The sequence below is a fragment of the Neovison vison genome, chromosome 11 (genome assembly GCF_020171115.1).
Source record: "Neovison vison isolate M4711 chromosome 11, ASM_NN_V1, whole genome shotgun sequence".
Classification (NCBI taxonomy): domain Eukaryota; kingdom Metazoa; phylum Chordata; class Mammalia; order Carnivora; family Mustelidae; genus Neogale; species Neogale vison.
In genome coordinates, this window is record NC_058101.1 from 67,005,343 (window position 1) to 67,022,170 (window position 16,828).

General features: G+C 57.1%; 2 protein-coding genes across 14 annotated transcripts in view; one reads left to right on the top strand and one right to left on the bottom strand.

Moving 5' to 3' along the window:
- Positions 1-364: 364 nt before the first annotated feature.
- On the top strand, positions 365-4,158 carry MFSD10 (major facilitator superfamily domain containing 10). Of its 4 annotated transcripts, none has more exons than XM_044267902.1 (13): positions 365-415; positions 890-1,071; positions 1,168-1,264; positions 1,505-1,608; positions 1,922-2,080; positions 2,159-2,320; positions 2,518-2,626; positions 2,751-2,862; positions 3,068-3,176; positions 3,278-3,368; positions 3,460-3,507; positions 3,593-3,682; positions 3,783-4,158. In XM_044267902.1, exons 2-13 carry the CDS (start codon positions 898-900, stop codon positions 3,896-3,898), a joined length of 1,371 nt encoding a protein of 456 aa, XP_044123837.1. In that variant the 5' UTR covers positions 365-415; positions 890-897; the 3' UTR covers positions 3,899-4,158. The 4 variants fall into 4 exon arrangements, with proteins under 4 accessions (XP_044123837.1, XP_044123836.1, XP_044123838.1 ...); XM_044267901.1 differs by having other exon boundaries at positions 366-415; positions 886-1,071; XM_044267903.1 differs by lacking the exon at positions 1,922-2,080 and having other exon boundaries at positions 366-415; positions 886-1,071.
- Positions 4,159-4,829: 671 nt separating this feature from the next.
- The window catches only part of ADD1 (adducin 1), an 84,721-nt gene continuing 72,722 nt past the window's right edge, over positions 4,830-16,828 (bottom strand). For 2 of the 10 annotated variants that reach the window (XM_044267890.1, XM_044267892.1), the window contains 5 exons: positions 16,688-16,777; positions 15,863-15,955; positions 11,314-11,470; positions 8,921-9,019; positions 4,830-6,635 (listed from right to left, as the gene is read on the bottom strand). In XM_044267890.1, the coding sequence (XP_044123825.1) occupies positions 6,271-6,635; positions 8,921-9,019; positions 11,314-11,470; positions 15,863-15,955; positions 16,688-16,777 (804 nt within the window). In that variant the 3' untranslated portion in view covers positions 4,830-6,270. Of the gene's footprint in view, positions 6,636-8,178; positions 8,214-8,920; positions 9,020-11,313; positions 11,471-14,819; positions 14,943-15,862; positions 15,956-16,687; positions 16,778-16,828 lie in introns of those variants that run through there. The other 8 variants (XM_044267898.1, XM_044267896.1, XM_044267893.1 and 5 more) reach the window with 5 other exon arrangements.

Below are 16,828 nucleotides of genomic sequence, written 5' to 3' on the forward strand. Positions count from 1 at the left end.
GCTGCACGCACATGGCTGTGGGGGCCCAGCCGCGTCTCCCAACGCTCCTGTCACCCTGCGGGCAGGGCCGGGGCCAGGCCGGCCGCTGCCGCTCTCGAGGGTCTTTCGCCCCCACCGCCCTGTCCGGGGCCCGGGGACACAGGTGTGTGCGGTCGCAGCCCCAGGCCGGCACGTCAGGGACCCAGACAGCAGCCCCGTAACACTCGGCCCCGAGGGCGCAGCTGCCCCGCCACATCCGCCCCACGACCAGAGCGAGCCGGCCGGAAGAGGAAGCAGCCCGGCGTTCCCACTTCCGGGGCGGGGGGAGTGGTTAGTGCGCGCCACGCCCCCTACAGCGGGCCCGGCGGTCTATTCGGCATTCGTCCATCTATCGGTGTCTCCGTGTTCGTCCGTCCGCCCCGAGCGCGCGGCCACGGCAAGTGCAGGGCGGGGCTGCTCCCGCGTCCAGTGCGCTCCCCGCTGTCCCGCCCGGGAGACAAGCCGGGGTGGGGTGGGGTCCCGGGTGCGGGCGAGGTCTGGGGTCCGGGCGGGCGGGGGCCCGGGGCCGCCCTCCTTCCGGGCCTCAGTTTCCCCGCCCGCTCCGCTCGAGGACGGGGGTGGCTGTGTGGGGTCGGATGGTGCCCAGGGCCGCGATGCCCTCATCCGGCCCCTGGCGACGGTTGGCATCCGCGGCTGCGGTTTCTCTGCGCAACTCCTCACCCTGAGTTTCCCGCCTGCCGGGATCGGGGGAGGGCGCCCGTGAGCGGGGCGGTCAGGCGCTGTCTTTAGGGTTCTTGGTGGCTGTTGGCTGGCCGGGCGCCTGGCAGGAGCTGGGGGACTCAGTCTACCCCCGTGTAGGGCTGGGGTACCCAGAGGCGGGCGCATGCAGACCTGCCACCCTCTCAGCCAGGCGGGATCATGGGCTGGGGAGCCGGAGGGAGCTGCACCCCGCGCCCACCCATCCGCCCGCAGACGGCGCAGGAGACGCGCGTGATCACCGTGGTGTTCCTCGGCCTCCTGCTGGACCTTCTGGCCTTCACTCTGCTGCTGCCCCTGCTGCCAGGGCTGCTGGAGAGCCACGGCCGCGCCCACGTAAGACTCCTCCTCGTCCATATTTAGAGGCGCCCCGACTCCCCCCACCACAGCTGCCCGCGCCCCGCACCCTCGTCACAGTCCCGTGTCCCCCAGGACCCCCTCTATGGCATGTGGCAGCGGGGTGTGGACTGGTTTGCCGCTGCGATCAGGATGCCGGCAGAGAAGCGGTACAACAGCGTCCTCTTCGGAGGTAGGCCCACCAGCTCCGCGCTGGGGCCCCTGCAACCCTCTCCGGATGTGTGTCTCTGCCCAGCCTCCAATTCATCCCAGCCCTTGTCCCCACCTTCCTGCTTCTGGCTACTGGCCGCCAGTATCCAAGCGCAATGTCTGCGGGTGGTCAGGGCACCTCAGCTGGAGGCCCATGGTGTGGGAGTGCAGGCTCACCCCACAGGACCAGACCCTTGGGGAACAAAACCTCTGTCTCTTCCAGGTCTCATTGGCTCGGTCTTTTCCTTCCTGCAGTTCCTCTTGGCTCCACTCACGGGGGCGATCTCGGACTGTCTGGGGAGGCGCCTGGTGATGCTGCTGTCCCTGGTACGGGGGTACCCGAGGCGTGGGAATGTGCAGCTTCTTCTCGCCTGCCCGGCAGGCCTCTAGGGAGAAAGGGGGTTGGCCCCTCACTGCCCCCCTGAGTGTGGTGCTTGAGGGAGTGGTAGTCCCATGGCCCAGCCAGGCTTTCCCAGAGCTGCTCCTGCCACCTATGGGGACCTTGGGAACACAAGTGGCCCTTGGATGTTCTAGAATGGGGCAGGGCCCCAAGGATGTGACCTAGGTTTGTCGGCCCAACTCTGGGCCCCTCGTGGCCTCAGGTGACCATACCCGCCCTGTGGGCTCCACCCTGAGGCAGGTAGGTCTGGCCACCTCATACGCAGTGTGGGCTGCCTCGAGGAGTTTCGCGGCCTTCCTGGCCTCCAGGGTGATTGGGGGCATCAGCAAGGGGAACGTCAGCCTCTCCACGGCCATCATAGCTGACCTGGGCTCACCTTCCGCCCGCAGCCGAGGCATGGTGCGTGCAGGTGACAGGGGATGAGCGGCTGGGGATTCCTGGGGTCTTCGTGCCTGGCTCAGGCGGCCTTCTCTTCAGGCAGTCATCGGGGTGGCCTTCTCACTGGGCTTCACCCTGGGCCCCATGCTGGGTGCCTCCCTGCCCACGGAGACAGTACCCTGGCTGGCCCTGCTCTTCGCTGCCTCCAACCTGCTGTTCATTTTCTGTTTTCTGCCAGAGACTCTGCCCCCAGAGAAGCGGGTAAGGGCGGACCCAGAAAGACTACTGAGAGGTCCCAGGGCTGGGGGCTCAGTTTGGGTGTGCGGGGAGACCAGGGGAGGCTGAGCTGTCTTCTGGTGCCGCTGCCCCTAAGGCCCATCAGGGGGACTGGAGGCCAGGGCAGATTCAGGTCCTGCCCCTCCCCAGCCGCCTGGCCTCCAGTCCTGCCCCCACCCCAGGCACCCTCCATCACCCCTGGGTTCCGAGCTGCTGCAGATCTGCTCAGCCCCCTGGCCCTGCTCCGTTTCTCGGCCGTGGCCCAAGGCCAGGACCCACCAGCTGGAGACAGTAAGGAGCCACCTAACTACCCTCACCCTCCGCCCCTGTACTGAGTGAGGGTGGGACAGGTCCCTTCCTCCATCAGCCCAGACCTGCCCCCAGCTATCGTCAGCCCCTCCCCACTGCTTGCCAGGACTTGAGAGCCTCCGCCGCCTGGGCCTGGTGTACTTCCTCTACCTCTTCCTGTTCTCCGGCCTGGAGTACACGCTCAGCTTCCTTGCCCACCAGCGCTTCCAGTTCAGCAGGTAGGGGTGCTGGGTCCCCGATGGACCTGACCTGGGAGCATCCTGCCATCTCCCTGGCCTGACGCCCCAGCTGCAGGTCTGCTCCCACCCTGGCCCTGAGGACCGTGTTGAACCGGTTGTCACCCTGGCTCCCTGGCTTGGCCAGCGAAGCAGGGGTGCTCAGCCAGCTGCAGGGCCCGGGTGCTCACCGCTCCCTTGCCTCCAGCCTCCAGCAGGGAAAGATGTTTTTCTTCATCGGCCTCACCATGGCCGCCGTGCAGGGTGCCTACGCACGGAGGATCAGCCCTGGTGGGGAGATTGCAGCTGTGAAGCGGGTACGGGGCTCCCCAGGAAGCCTGGGGTGGGGAGCACTGCTGTGGCCTAAGCCCTGCTGGAAACAGCAGGGGTGGGTCCTGATCACTGTGCCCACCGCCAGGCCATCTTGCTGCTCGTGCCGGCCTTCCTCCTCATCGGCTGGGGGCTCACGCTGCCCATGCTGGGCTTGGGGCTGCTGCTGTACTCCTTCGGTGAGTGGGCCTTCCCTGGGCTGGGGCTCTAGGTCACAGCCCCCCTGTTGTCTCCCTGGCTGACCTCAACCTTCCTGGTGTCTCCCGTCAGCTGCCGCGGTCGTGGTGCCCTGCCTGTCCTCTGTGGTTGCCAACTATGGTGAGAAGCCTTTCCGTCACCAGAGACCCCCAGCTAGGAGGAGGCCTGTGGGCACCTGATGGCCTCCTCCCCGTCTCCCCCGCAGGCTCATCTGGGCAGAAAGGCACAATCATGGGTACCCTAAGGAGCCTGGGCGCCCTGGCCAGGGCAGTGGGACCTATGGTGGCTGCCTCAGGTAAGCGCACAGGGCCAGGGCCACACTGCTACCATCCTGGGGCCAAGGAGCGGCAGGGCCAGTGTGGGCCCGCGTTCCCACTCAGGCTGTCTCTCCACAGTATACTGGCTGGCAGGGGCCCAGGTCTGCTTCACCGTGTGTTCCGGCCTCTTCCTGCTCCCCTTCCTGCTCCTGTGGAATCTGAGGCCTCCAGCCCACGCTCTCAAGGCTGAGTAGCTGAGCCAGCCCCGACCTGCGCTGGGGCAGGGGAGGCCTGGGCCAGGGACCTCCTTCCCCCTGGGCCCAACCCAGGACAGCCCAGGGCCTGCAGCCCCAGAGGGCCCAACACTCTCCTGGCTCCTCCCTAGGTGTTGCTGGCCCTGCCTGTCCCGCTGGGAGCATGACTCCAAAACCTTCCAGGCTTTCTCTTGGCCTCTCTTTCAGCAGCACAGTGTCAGCCAGGCCTCTGAATGTCAAAATAAAGCAGCTGTTTCAGATCCACTGCCTCTCTCCGATACCCACAGTGCCTCACCATCCCCACCCCCAAGAGCCCCAGGCACCAGAAGCAGCAACTTAAACTGAAGGCTCTTAGAGCTCCATGGAGAAGTGTCCCAGGCTCTTCCTGAGTCCGCTGCCATTCTGCATGAGGCTGAGGACAGAAGGTGGAACACAGGGCCCTCCAAGCCTGGGCTCAGCACACGCTGGGCGATATTGGGATGCACCCTGAACCCTGGCAGAGCAGGGAGGCAGGGGCCCCTGTGCCGGGCTCTCCCCATCACATGTCCTGCCCTGGCCTGTGGCTGCAGGGGCTGCAGGGTCCTCCCCAGTGCAAAGCAACAGTGTTTGATCAAGAATTAAACACTTGGGGGGGGGCGGGGCTAGGGGGCTCCGTCTCTTGATTTCAGCTCAGGTCATGATCTCAGGGTCATGGGATCTGCCCCTTTTGTGGGGCTCTGCGCTCGGGCTGGGGGGGGGGTTGGAAGGGTCTGCTGGAGATTCTCTCCCTCTGCCCCTCTTTCTCACGCACGCACACTGTCTCTCTTGAATAAATATTGAAAAAAAAAAAAACCACTTGAGGCTCTCTTTTTGGGACTCGACACGAATCCTATCTTAAAGGAGCAAAGGAAAGCAATTAAATGCAAAATTGCTTCCCAAGTTTAGACAAGGAAACTGCTTAAAGAGTTTTATTTGTGAGTAAAACATGTTACAGTGAAGGACGCAGGACCCATCCTCCCAAGCCTGTGTCCATATACACGACTAAACTTCATGTGATACAAAGAGTTAAAATAAACTACAAAAGTAAAATGGAAGTCATTGCATATGTGGGACAAAAGAAGGGCCAGAGTCCATGGTTAACTGAGGGACAAGGTGAGGGTGGGGAACCTGGACACCACCAAGGCAACAAAACCATACCCCAGAGAAAGCAAGTCTCTGGAAAGCTCGAAGCAGCGGGTGGCACCATGCAGCCAGCCTCAGGTCCTGCTTGGGGTCAGGAGAGGGAGACCCCAGCCCACTTCTAGGGAGGTGATGAGCTGGCACCTAGCCAGGCCTATGCCAGGGAGCCCCCAGAATGAGCCCCCACTAGTGTCTGCTGAGCAGCTGCACGAGATCTTTCAGGAATCTCAGTGAAAATTTATGATGTCCCATGAGAAGAGGCAGGCCCGGCTCCACAAATGACTACTGTGAGAAGCTGGGGAAGGACCACTGAATCCCCTTCTACCTTAAGCCACCTTTTACCAAAACGAGGGAATCCTTCAGACTGGGTTAAATTAAGAGGCCCTCCCTTCCCGGTTCCCAAATCTCCCGTGCAGGAAGTGAGCAGCGCTTTATGGCACTCCACAGCAGGACCAAGGGGGAAACTAAGCCAAGAGCGGCCCCTTCATGGTCATGGTCAAAAATGGAGGCTGAATTGCAAACCTGATGAAAGAAAATTCTAAAAAGGACTCTTCTCGCTATTCATGTCTCTTCTCTAGGACTGGAATCTGGAGACCCCAGTAAGAAAGTGGAGGCCACTGAACCCCATTTCTGGCCTCAGGGCCATCAGACATGCACAGGGCGCATGGGGTGTACACAGGCCCCTTTGCTGTAGGGTCCCAGAATCAAAGGCTGTCAGGGTGCCTGGAGCCACTAGCGGGCTCAGGAGTGCTTTTACAGGGCTGAAGCTCTGTAGCTACGACCCATGGAGCAAGAAACGCCAGCAGGAAGCTCCAAGTCTGACCCAGTCACCTGAGACGTGGGGGTGAAGGGAAGCCTAGGAGACACACAGCATGGGGACTGCACCACAGGAGAGGGAGGGAAGGCCAGAGCCGCCAGGGCCTCCAGCTGTCCAGCCAGAACAAGGACGTCCGGGCCTGGGGGAGTGCATGAAGTGGGGTGCTGGCCCAGGCAGGGCGGACAGAAGTCAAGGGGCCGCAGAGACACGGCTCCCCCCCGCCCCCAGGAGGAGGCCCGCTGCACACGCACACGAGGTTAGCACCGGTCTACATGGGGATTCGGTCACACTGTGAGGAGAGCTCTAGCTACGTGGAGGGATGGGCTTTTTGCATTCCATGACAAGACAGGACACGATGGGGGCAGTCTGGTGGCATCGGTGTGTGCAGGACGGGCCTTCAGGAGTCACTCCTCTTCTTGCTCTTCTTCAGAAAGGAGGGGGTGCGGAATTTCTTCTTTTTCTTGGAAGGGGACTTGCCGGGAGACCCGTCGCTGCCAGGGTCCACGGCAGCCGCCTCCTCAGCAGCTGGGGAGGTGGCTTCTTCTGCCGCCTGGGCGGAGACTGGCTCGGGGCTGGCCACCACAGGGGACCTGGTGGGGCTGGGAGGCTCATGGGCTTCACAGAGCCCCTCCTCCTCCTCCTCCTCCTCCAATGTGGGGAAGCCGAGCGCTTCTGAAGGCTCATCAGGGGACAGGTCGGGGAGAGTCGGCTTAAAGGTGGCAGCTTCACTGTCCTCTCCAGAGGTGGGCTCCTGCGGCAGGTCTGGCGGGGGGGGGGGTGAGAGACAGGGCTGAAGGGCAGCTGTGGGACCTGGGTGGGGCACCCCGAGAGAGGCAGTGCCCTGCACCGAGACGGCCACGGGGCTGGGCTCTAGGGGCTTTTACTGACATGACAACAAGAAACCCTAAATCAGGTCTACTCTACTTCAAGGCTCACAGTACAAAATGGAAATGTAACCTTAGTGGGGAGGGGTGGGTGGCGTTCTCAGCTCCTCCTCGTGGACAGTGTGCGGACAGACCAAGGCATCCAGACATGGTCCTGGGACCTCAAGCCCCAGTCAGAGAGCTGGACAAGCCGGCAGCACTGCACTAGGATGTTGTTCTATGTTTAACACTTGGACAGGAGTCTGTTCTAGAACCCTAAGGGCATGTATTAGTAGTCCTGAAATTAGGCCTAAATTTGGGTCCACAAACCTGGTCTCCCCCAAGAAGAAAACCATGGAAAACTCCATGGTTAACCATGGTTAACTCCCAGACCCCGTGCGCACTGTGTCAACATCAAACAAAATAAAGCCACTGGAGGCTGAAGAATGAAAGAACAGAGGGGAACTGTAAGGTGAGGCACAGGGACAAAAACCAGGCCAGCTTCAGCATTCCAACATGGGAACTTGGGGTACAAGGGAACACGAAAGGGCAAAAGGTAACTCGCAGTGAAGTTACAGGCTGAGGGCGGGTTTCCGGGGAAGTTCCCATCACCAGATCTCTACAGACTCTGACCAGGGGGGAAACCAGTTTTGTAGATTTTTATAACATCCTACAAAGTTATAAGCGATTGGCTGCTGAGGCAAAACTAAACTTAGTATGGAAACACCAAGCCGCAGGCCGGGCCAGGGGGACCCAGCCGGCGCTGAGCGTGGGTGAGAAGCGGCTACAGGAGGCTCTGGGCCACAAACACTTTAGCGCTCCAGCTCTAGGAGGCTGGGGCCACCCCAGCCTTCCCTTGAGCCACCTGCTGTCCTGGGACAGTTCAATGTCCTCCCTCACTTAGGGGGACAGGAGGAAGTTGGCATGCAGAGGTGGCCTGTGGGTGCCTCGGGGAACTTGACCATGTGACCAAAATGCCACATGAAAAACAGAGTACCAGACAGAGCTCTCCTGCCCCAACCCCCAATTATGCTTAAGCTCTCGGCTTAAGCCCAGATCCCAATAAAAGCGACCCCCATGCAGCACGAGGCACACCCACCTGCCTGAACCTAGTCTGCGTGTGTGTCTGATCACACCGGGCAAGCACAGGCTCGGCAGGGCCACGTGACCGCCCTGGACCTCCTGAGGCCACAGGCCTGGAGTGGCACCGCCTCAGTCCCCAGGAGCCCCCGGGGCAGGCTGCCACCACCCAGCTCTCAGGCAACCGGGCCTCTGCCAAGATGCCACTGCCTGGGAGGGGGAACTAGGTATGAAAGGGGGGGGCTCTGTTTTTACTTTGAATAAACAGAAAACAGAACTCACTAAGCAACAAAGCAGCAGGAGAGTGAGGCAAAGCACAGGGAGCGCGGGCTGAGCAGCAGGCCGGACACGAGCGGTACTTACTACGGTAAGAGGTATTCTTTAGCACATCCGCCTCCTGCTTGTAACGCAGCCGCAGAAGAGAAAAGCACAGGGAGAGAATCTAGGCATTCAGTCACAGCCACTGGGTTACAGGAGGAGAACGGCTAAGCCATTCTTGTGGACAAACAGTGGGGAGGAAGGCGAGTCACACGCTCCCCACAGGCACGGGAAGCACAACACGGAAGACCGAGGGACAGACACGCAGGCCACACACCACAGACACACAGTGGGTGGTCTGAGAGGCCAGTGGAGGCCAGCACACTGCACGGACTGATTACTACGGCAGGTCACACGCGGTCCTGCAGCCCAGACACAATGGAAGACATTTCTAGAGGGGTGATCTGGACACAGTACGGCTTGAGAAATGCGTAAGCAGTGGGCAAAATGGACATCATAAACGAAGGTGGGCTCCGATCCCCCAAGTCTAGCTTCCCACCTTATCCTGACATCTCACTACCAAATCTGCTGCCTCAAGGGACCCAGGACAGAGCCAAACCAGCAGGAGCAAGGGAGACGGGGCCCAGTTCAGAACCATGTGTCATGCTGGTTTCCACGCAAACACTTGCTTCTTCACCACTGTCCATTCAACTACTGACACCCGGGCACTCTCCCTCACTGGACAGGACACGAAATCGGCCTCTCACGGCAGACGCCGGATCACAGGAGGCCATGCACCCTCCCGTGGCCAGGCAGCCACACGCTCGCATCCATCTCAGAGCTCACCTTCCTCAAGCTTGACGGGGGTGCTGGGGGGGGTGTGGGGGGCAGCAGGGGCTTCTGGAGGACTCTTTTCTTTCTGTTCTCTGGCCTCGTCCAGATTCTCTGCAGACGGACGGAAAGTGAGAAGCACATAGTAAAGAACATCAGACATCATGGGCCTTCGCCCTCCTCAAAGGCAGCCAGGCCCTCCTGCCCTGTCCATCCAGCTGCCTCGAGGCGGAATATTCTCATTCTTGGGGGCATCCAAAAGACTAGGAGGGCTCACGGCCACACTGTCTTCATCCATCCAAGGAGACAAAGAAGACTGATTGTGACTGGGGTGTGGATCTGAATCTCAAAGATTCAACCAACTCTGGATAAAAAAACAGATTTCCACTTATTCCAAAGAGAATCTGCCAGAGCTGACATTGTAACACACGGTGACTGGTGACCCCCAGTGTGTCTGCACCTGTGCTCCAGTAAGGAGCCTCTCCCCATGGCTGAGCCAGGAGCCCAGGCACCCTCAATGGATGTCACTGCACTGGTTTTCTTTTTTTTTTATCCAGAGCATTTCCTACCAATAATTTAAACCTGGCAATTATACTTTAACTTTCTGAAGTAAAATAAGCTAAAGAGGACCAGAGGGAAAACTGCAGGTACAAGGATCCAGGATCCAGAAAAATCCGAGTCCACTTCTCATTTAGGGAAAAATATATACCAGTGTTATCCTAATTCCTTAAATCTCTTTCTCTCATTTGAATTTTTTATATTAACAGCTTGACATCACTAAGTCTCACACTTTGAACAAGCGGCTATCATCGGCAGGGCCTCTGATCTCTAGAGATGCCAACCTACTTTCCTGAAGCCACATCCCTGTGAACAAAGTCTTTCCATCTCCCAGGAGCTCCCTCAACCAGGAAAGGTTTGCTTCCTTCCTCCTGCGGGAAGTGCTGCCGTGTGGCACCCCCCGGGCCGAGGGACAGCACTGGGCAGGGGTCTCCTGGCTGTGTCCCCCAGGTCAGTGCTCCCATGGAAGACAGCTCAGTGGTCACAGAGCAGGGTCACAGACACCCCATCCGCTCAACGGCTGAAACACCCCTCACGGAGCCTCACATGCAAGGAAACCCGTGTGTCTTGTGGCTTCACTCAAACAACGTTTTCCTATAACCCAGATCTCCTAAACATCAGAAGGGCCCAAAGGGCAGACACATATGTGCACTCTGGAATAGGGTTCGCCCACAGGACCTGGAGCTCAGGCCCGCACGCCACCCCAGGGCAGGGCCGATGGAGGCAGCATGGACAAAGCTCTCAATGGGGCTGCGTGCATTGTCCAAGCATGACGATCAGAAGCAGAGCTCGGCGCCAGGGGCAGACTGGGCTCACTCCGCTTCGATGCACACGAAGTCTTAACCCCAGCACACAGCGACTAGAATGTGACAGCAGTGATGCTGCAACACACTAAAAACCACTCAGCAACCCTTCTGTGTGCAACCCAACTCCAACAGCATCTATATAATACGGTAGTTGGTCTACAAGACCAAAAAAACCTAAATCGGAACAAATCAGAGGTTATCTGAGGAGTGATACATAATTCCCTGGACAATCCCCTATGGACCCAGGATCACAAACACCATGGGACTTCCATCCCACAGGCTGATTCCTAGGACAAGCTGGGAAAGAGTGTGGTCCCTGCAGAGGAGGCTTTAGTACAAAGACCAGGGTTGGAACTTACGGCCCTGAGGACGCAACATGAGCCTCCTGGATGAGGATGTCTGTGCCCAGGGCATTCCTGGTAACCAACCAAGGCTGCTCAGGGAAAGGGAGCCTTCATGGCAGAGGCGGGAGAGGCTGGATTCTCGAGTTAGTCCTCCAAATTCTTGGGCCTACTTTCCAAAACCTAGAGTTTGAAACCATCTGCTCCATGAGATTCTGGCTCTTCCTCATGGATTCTCATTGTTGCAAAATAGTCTCATTGTGTTTTAATTTCCAAGAGAAACAAAGGCTGCACCAGCAGGGGCCACACTCCTCCCTCAGTCTGGGCAGGGGCCAGAGGAGTCAACATGCTAGCACATGGGCCTGCGACCACACCCTGCCCAGGGAGACCCTCTAGATTCGTGCAGAAAGACAGCAGCCCGGCTCTTGGGCACAGTCTCCCAAAGAGCCGGGCTGCACCTCCCTCCTAAGCAGACTGTTCTCAAGAGTGTTTCCCCTTCTAATCCCCCAGAACTAGGTAATGTATAAGGAATAACATTCTGGTCTTAACCCCAAACACAAGGCTGATCTTCTATGCAAGCAACAGTCCTCATCACCCCCCGTCAACACCTGAGCACAAAGGAGCTTGCAGAGCACTTTCTCTCTCTCTTAGGGCACCATGCACATGGAGTGGACCAGCATGTCCAGGACCCGTGCACACTCACCTTCGGGGACCTTCTGCTTCCGCTCCACCTCCCGGCGGTACTCCTCCAGCTCTCTGTCGGTAAGCGTGTTGAAGGGGTTGGGGCCCGTGGTGCTCACAATGACATGGGGCTGGTACTCTTTCTCAATGATGGCCTTGGAGGCTGTCACTAGCTCCCCCTGCAGACAAAGAGGCCCAGTTCTGCAGAGTCCTTCCCAGAGGGGACTCTCCCCCCTTGGGGCAAGGCTGCAGGCAGGGCAGGGTGGGTGGATTTCCTAGGGCACACAAACAACCCTGAGACTTGGCCTGGGCCTCACCCTGGGCCCTGAGGCTGAGGCTGAGGCCGAGCTGCAGCCTCCAGTAGTCAGAGACAGAGAAACACAATTTTGAAGGTACAACTACAAAACAAAAGTAACAGGAGGGAAAAATCCTCGAAAGTCCAGGTTTCAGGTGCAACAGAGAACACATAGCACCTGGGGGAGAATGCTAACTGGCAGGGATGAAGAGCCGACTTTACATCGACTGCCCTCCTGACATCAGGAAACCCCCAGGATTCCAAGTCAGGGAAGATATGCTTGGAAACTGGCTTCCTTTCTAAGTCCACAGACTAAATTCTGTTCTTTTAATCATGTGTTTCATTTATAACTAGCTCCCCGAACCTATCCCCAAACACCGAGAAATTTTTTAAGAAGTCCCAAAATACCAGTATTTGAGGAATTAGGAAAAGCAAGAATGTGTAGGAAATAAAGAGAAAAAGCAAGCAAGCAGAGCAGAGGTGGCTAGCAGTCAGCGCCCAGTTTGCAAAGGGAGGCAGCCCCATGCTGGGCATCCCTGGGGTGGGGAGGCAGGCCTGGAGGAAGGGAGCCGGCGGGGGGGCGGGGGGGAGGCATCTCTGGGGCGTGTGAAATGATGTCCAGCCTCAGCCTCCACTCACCTGTCCCAGCACAGCTCTGTGCCCACCGCCCAGCTTGGCTGGCCCCCAAATGGCCTGGGTTCATGTTCTGAGAAAGTTAACCAGAACACACGCACATGCCCATTACTTAACAGGAGCTTCCAAAAACAACCCATGATAGCAGAATCCAAAATTCTGATGTTAGCCCTGGTCTGTCCATACTCTCCTCAGTAAGACACAACACCAGTGAGAGACCATGCCTGAGCAATGTGTATGAGACAGGGCCAGACTGAGTGCTGGTGAAAGGCAGCTCACCTGGGCCACCTTCTGCCCTGGCCAAGTCTGGAGGACCTGGGCTGAGAGGCTGCTGTCCACCGAGCTGGGGAGAGAGAGTCCAGAGGACTCCATGACTGATCAGGGACGCAGAGCCGGGGAAGAGAAGCAAAGGACCTGCTGGAATTGGCCACATTTGCTCAGAGAGCCTCCAAATTCAAGCTGACCTTGATGGTCAAAGGAAGTCCCTTTTCTGACCAACGCTGACCCAAGTTCAAGTGCCCATTCACTCAGAAGCAGCCCTATCTCCCCAGGACAGAGGACTGAACCCCTGCCCGCTGCTCACCACTCCTGGAAGCCTGTTCCTGCGTACAGGCCCCGGGTCTGTTTCCTTGAGATGAGCCTGCCGGGCCGACAACAGCCAAGGCCTGACTGCGTGGTTCCCTAAATCTAAGGCAACGTATGCCCTGTACTTATGCCCTGCCATCACGGTCAAAAAAATGAGGAGATGACATGAGGTTTGATAGAAATGTTTCAATTCACATCAATCAAAAGTTCCAATCAAGGGATGAATAAAATATCAAGATCCACCTGCCACAGAGACATCCATGCACCAGGAGGCCATGCCTGCCCTGAGAGCCCTGACCCTCGAGGCACAGCACAGTTGGTTCCCACCTCTGCCAGCCAGGCCTCCCTCCTCCAAATTCCTTAGCCAGCAGCCAACAGCTGCCAAGACTCAGACTCTGAACAGACTGGGGGACAGAGGGAACCTTTTATCTGGGGGAAGAAAACAGAGCAAGGCTTGGGATGCAGAGGGAAACAGGGCCCCCATGCAGCAGCCTGGACTGAGAAACTAGGGTGTGACGTGGCTGCTCTCACCAGCAGGCTGCGGGGAGGCTCGTGCAGTGCCCCTCACTTCCAGCCACAAAACAGGGGCTCCCAGCAGACCAGATGCCCAGGCACTGCTTCTGCACCTGGCTGAGGCAGCTGGCGAACAACACGAACACAGTTAGTGACCCTATTTCTCTAAGTATCAGGCTTTCATCCATAAAACCCAATCAAGTTTGAATTCATGTTCTTAGTGTCGGGCCACACACTTCTGAGTGCTCAACACCAAATGCATCATGTAAGTCTGTGAGGTGGGCCCAGGCCCCTCGTGTTCTACCAGACAGCACAAAATGTGGGAGGGCCACAGCCCACATACACAGAGATACACAAAGAACAGGGGCTCATGGTACCCAGACCAAGCAACAGGTCTTGGCCACGCTGGGTAGCCTTCAGCATAAACTTGTCCACCCTAACCACCAACAGCTCCATTCACCAGTAATGAAGTCCAGAAAGTACCACAAAGCCCCAGGCTACAGCCCGCAGGCACAACACTGGAGCCAAGAGAGCCTTCAGCTGTGCTCAGGATTCCTTTTGGAACCAGAGTATCGGGGTGTGGCTGAGAGTTCACGGCTCCTTGTTCTGTCAGAAGACAACATGCTCTGAGTGAAGGGCCATCACCAGGAAGGGAGAGACAGAAGCAAAGGAAAATCCTTCCCAAAAGCTCCAACCTTCCTAAGTCCCAAACACACATTCCTCAGATTCTCAAATGGAAAACAAGTGACTACACACCCACCTCACCGGAAAGAAGACATTTTTAGGATATTTAACAAAGTCCTTTTCACTGGTTCGAAGAGAAACTCAGGTTGCCAGCCAGCAGCACCCATCTTGCAGAAGGAGCAATACAGTCTGCATTTAGAGCCCCACACAAAGGCCATGGGGACAACTTTGGTCAAGGGCATTGGTGGAATCATATCCTCAACATAGAAATAAAATATGCTTAGTCAGTAGGAAAAAGACCAAGGGTGCAAGTGTGAGCAGCAAGAGGGTGATGGAGAAAACGCAAGCTGAATCAAGGATCCCGGTGTGGGGACACCAGCATCTCAGACGGCTGGGCACACTCTCCTGGGCTAACTCCAGTTGGCACACGGCTCACGCAGCACAGTGCTCAGATGGTGGAGAGGACACCAGGACCGCCAGGAACTCCGTTCCCACCGACTCTGACCTCCTGGCCTGGGGGTATCCCCATCTATCCTTCATGAAACATAGGAGACGGGGCACACACCTATGTCTGACACTGCTGGAGCAAATCCAGAACAGGGGCCAAGGAACTGGCCCAAGAGCCCCATCTCAGTACCGCGCGCCCTGGCAGCATGCCGGCAGAGACCGCTATTTGCGATGCCGCGCCTGAGGGACTGCAAGCAAGGGACTGTTCCAACCGGCTCTGCCCGTGGGGCCACAGGGTGGCAACCACAGGTGGACTCCGCACAGGAAGCCCTGGGGCTCGTGGACTCAGCACACCTTCACACATCTGAGAAAAAAAAATGAGGAACTCACAAGATCATAAAAGCTTCGAGCCCAAAGTACTGAGATGCAAAACAAGTACGTCTTTCTCCTTTGCTCTGAGGAGTTCCTCCAAGAATGGCAGCTGGGAGTACATTCTAAACGGTAAGAAACGGTACACATGGAATGAACACATAGGTACGCAAAATAGTGTTATTGGTGGGGATTCCACACAGGGACATATAGCTTTTGGTAATATCTGCTTCTTCCTGGCAACTGGAACATCACCAATGTGATAGCTGCATCTCAATGGAGGTGTATGAGTTGAAAGAGACAAACCCCCAAACGTCCTTTGAATGCAGGGTGAACGTGACTACGACTTGAAATGCACAGGGAGCCGCAGTCCATCCCAGCCCAAGTAGTGCAGCCTGAACGCTCATGGAAGGTCTCCTTCCACCACATCAGACACGTACATGGAAGACAACTCTGGGCTTCAAATGCCCACGCGTTCTTTCCCGTGAAACACTTTTAAAAAATTATCCAGGATTTTTTTAAGGGAAAAACAAAATCAATTTCATCAACAATAAAAACTGTCTTACCAATGTCCCTATCCTCTGAAATGTCTTTCAATCATACAACCTCCAGTTGCCATGTTCACAGCACATGCTGAACAAGCAAAGGTAGAAGGTGCACAGGAGAGCCGCCACTGCCCACGGTCTACCCACACTAAGCCTCTTGCAATCGGCCTCTTATAAAAAGGCAAACTAAAAACCAAAAGCATGCACTAAACCAAAGTCACGTGCAGAACTTGGGAAACGTTAAGGACCACATCCTTACAATGGGCCCGCTCTCCACAGCCTTATGGAAAAACAACAGTTGTAGAAGTAGCCTCAGACCAAACATGTCCATGGAAGAAGAGGCAGAGCAGAACCTCTGAGCAGGCTCATGGATAATTCTGAGACAGAGTCAAAGCTACTTCAGTATGTGAGATGGCGCTGAGCACGAGCAGACAGTGAGGAGTGGGGCAGGTGAAGAGGCGCGTGTGCTGATGGGGAGGTGAGGACAGGGTGGTGAGTACCTTTCTAAAAGAGAGAGATCTAGCAGGACTAAAGGTCTGCTCTGTAAGCTCGAGCCCTTCGATTGTTTCCGTACAGTCAGAGAGGGGTGCGTCCTGCAACAGTAAACTGAGTCATGAGAGCCCACCAGGCCCAGCTTTGAAACATCAACGGAGAGCACAGGACGGAGCCAGCCAAGGGCATGCAGCAGAGACAGCCAGCGACAGCAGTGGTGATGGCACGGCCATGTGCGTGCACAGACCACACAAGCAGGGCCACAGCTGGCCTAAATGGGAAAACGGTCACCTACCCTGCCATCATGTGTAAAGCATTAGGTGGCAACTTCATTTTCAGAGATAACTACTTACACAATTATCTTCCACGTGCCACAAAGTACAGCCCTTCTCTAGAACAGTGTAAATGCAGAGACCACATTTACAGGTGCCCTCTATGAGCACTTTACCCCAAGCGGCACTTTATTGCAGACAGCAATACACACGGAGACACAAAGTCCATTAAACCCACCCTCTTCTAGCATTTTCCAGAGTAAACCGCTAAACTAGGGCGACCCCGGTCCCCAAGCAGGTGGCGTGTGTGCCACCATCACCAGGGCATGCATCACGTGGAGCAGGACCAGGGCGGGCGCGGCCCTCAGGCATGCTTGTGCTGAATCTACAACTTCAGGAAAAGTGGCAGGGTATTTCTTATCAAAAGGCTTTCTCACGGAGATAAAGGGTTGCCTAGAACACTTACCTCATTGAGTCATTCTCTCCCAACTCAAGACTAATTCTGGAGTGGAGAATCACTAGAGCCACCACCCAGTAATGTCAGACATTCTGAGCTCTCACCTGGACGAGGCTCCTGTCCATCACTACACCACACAAAACCTGGGACTGGGGGCCAGCCGTCTTAATGTCCTGTAAGTTCTGCTCCCGGATCTGAGGATGCAAGGAGAAACACACATCAGCAGTACAGAGAAGCCCGGCTGT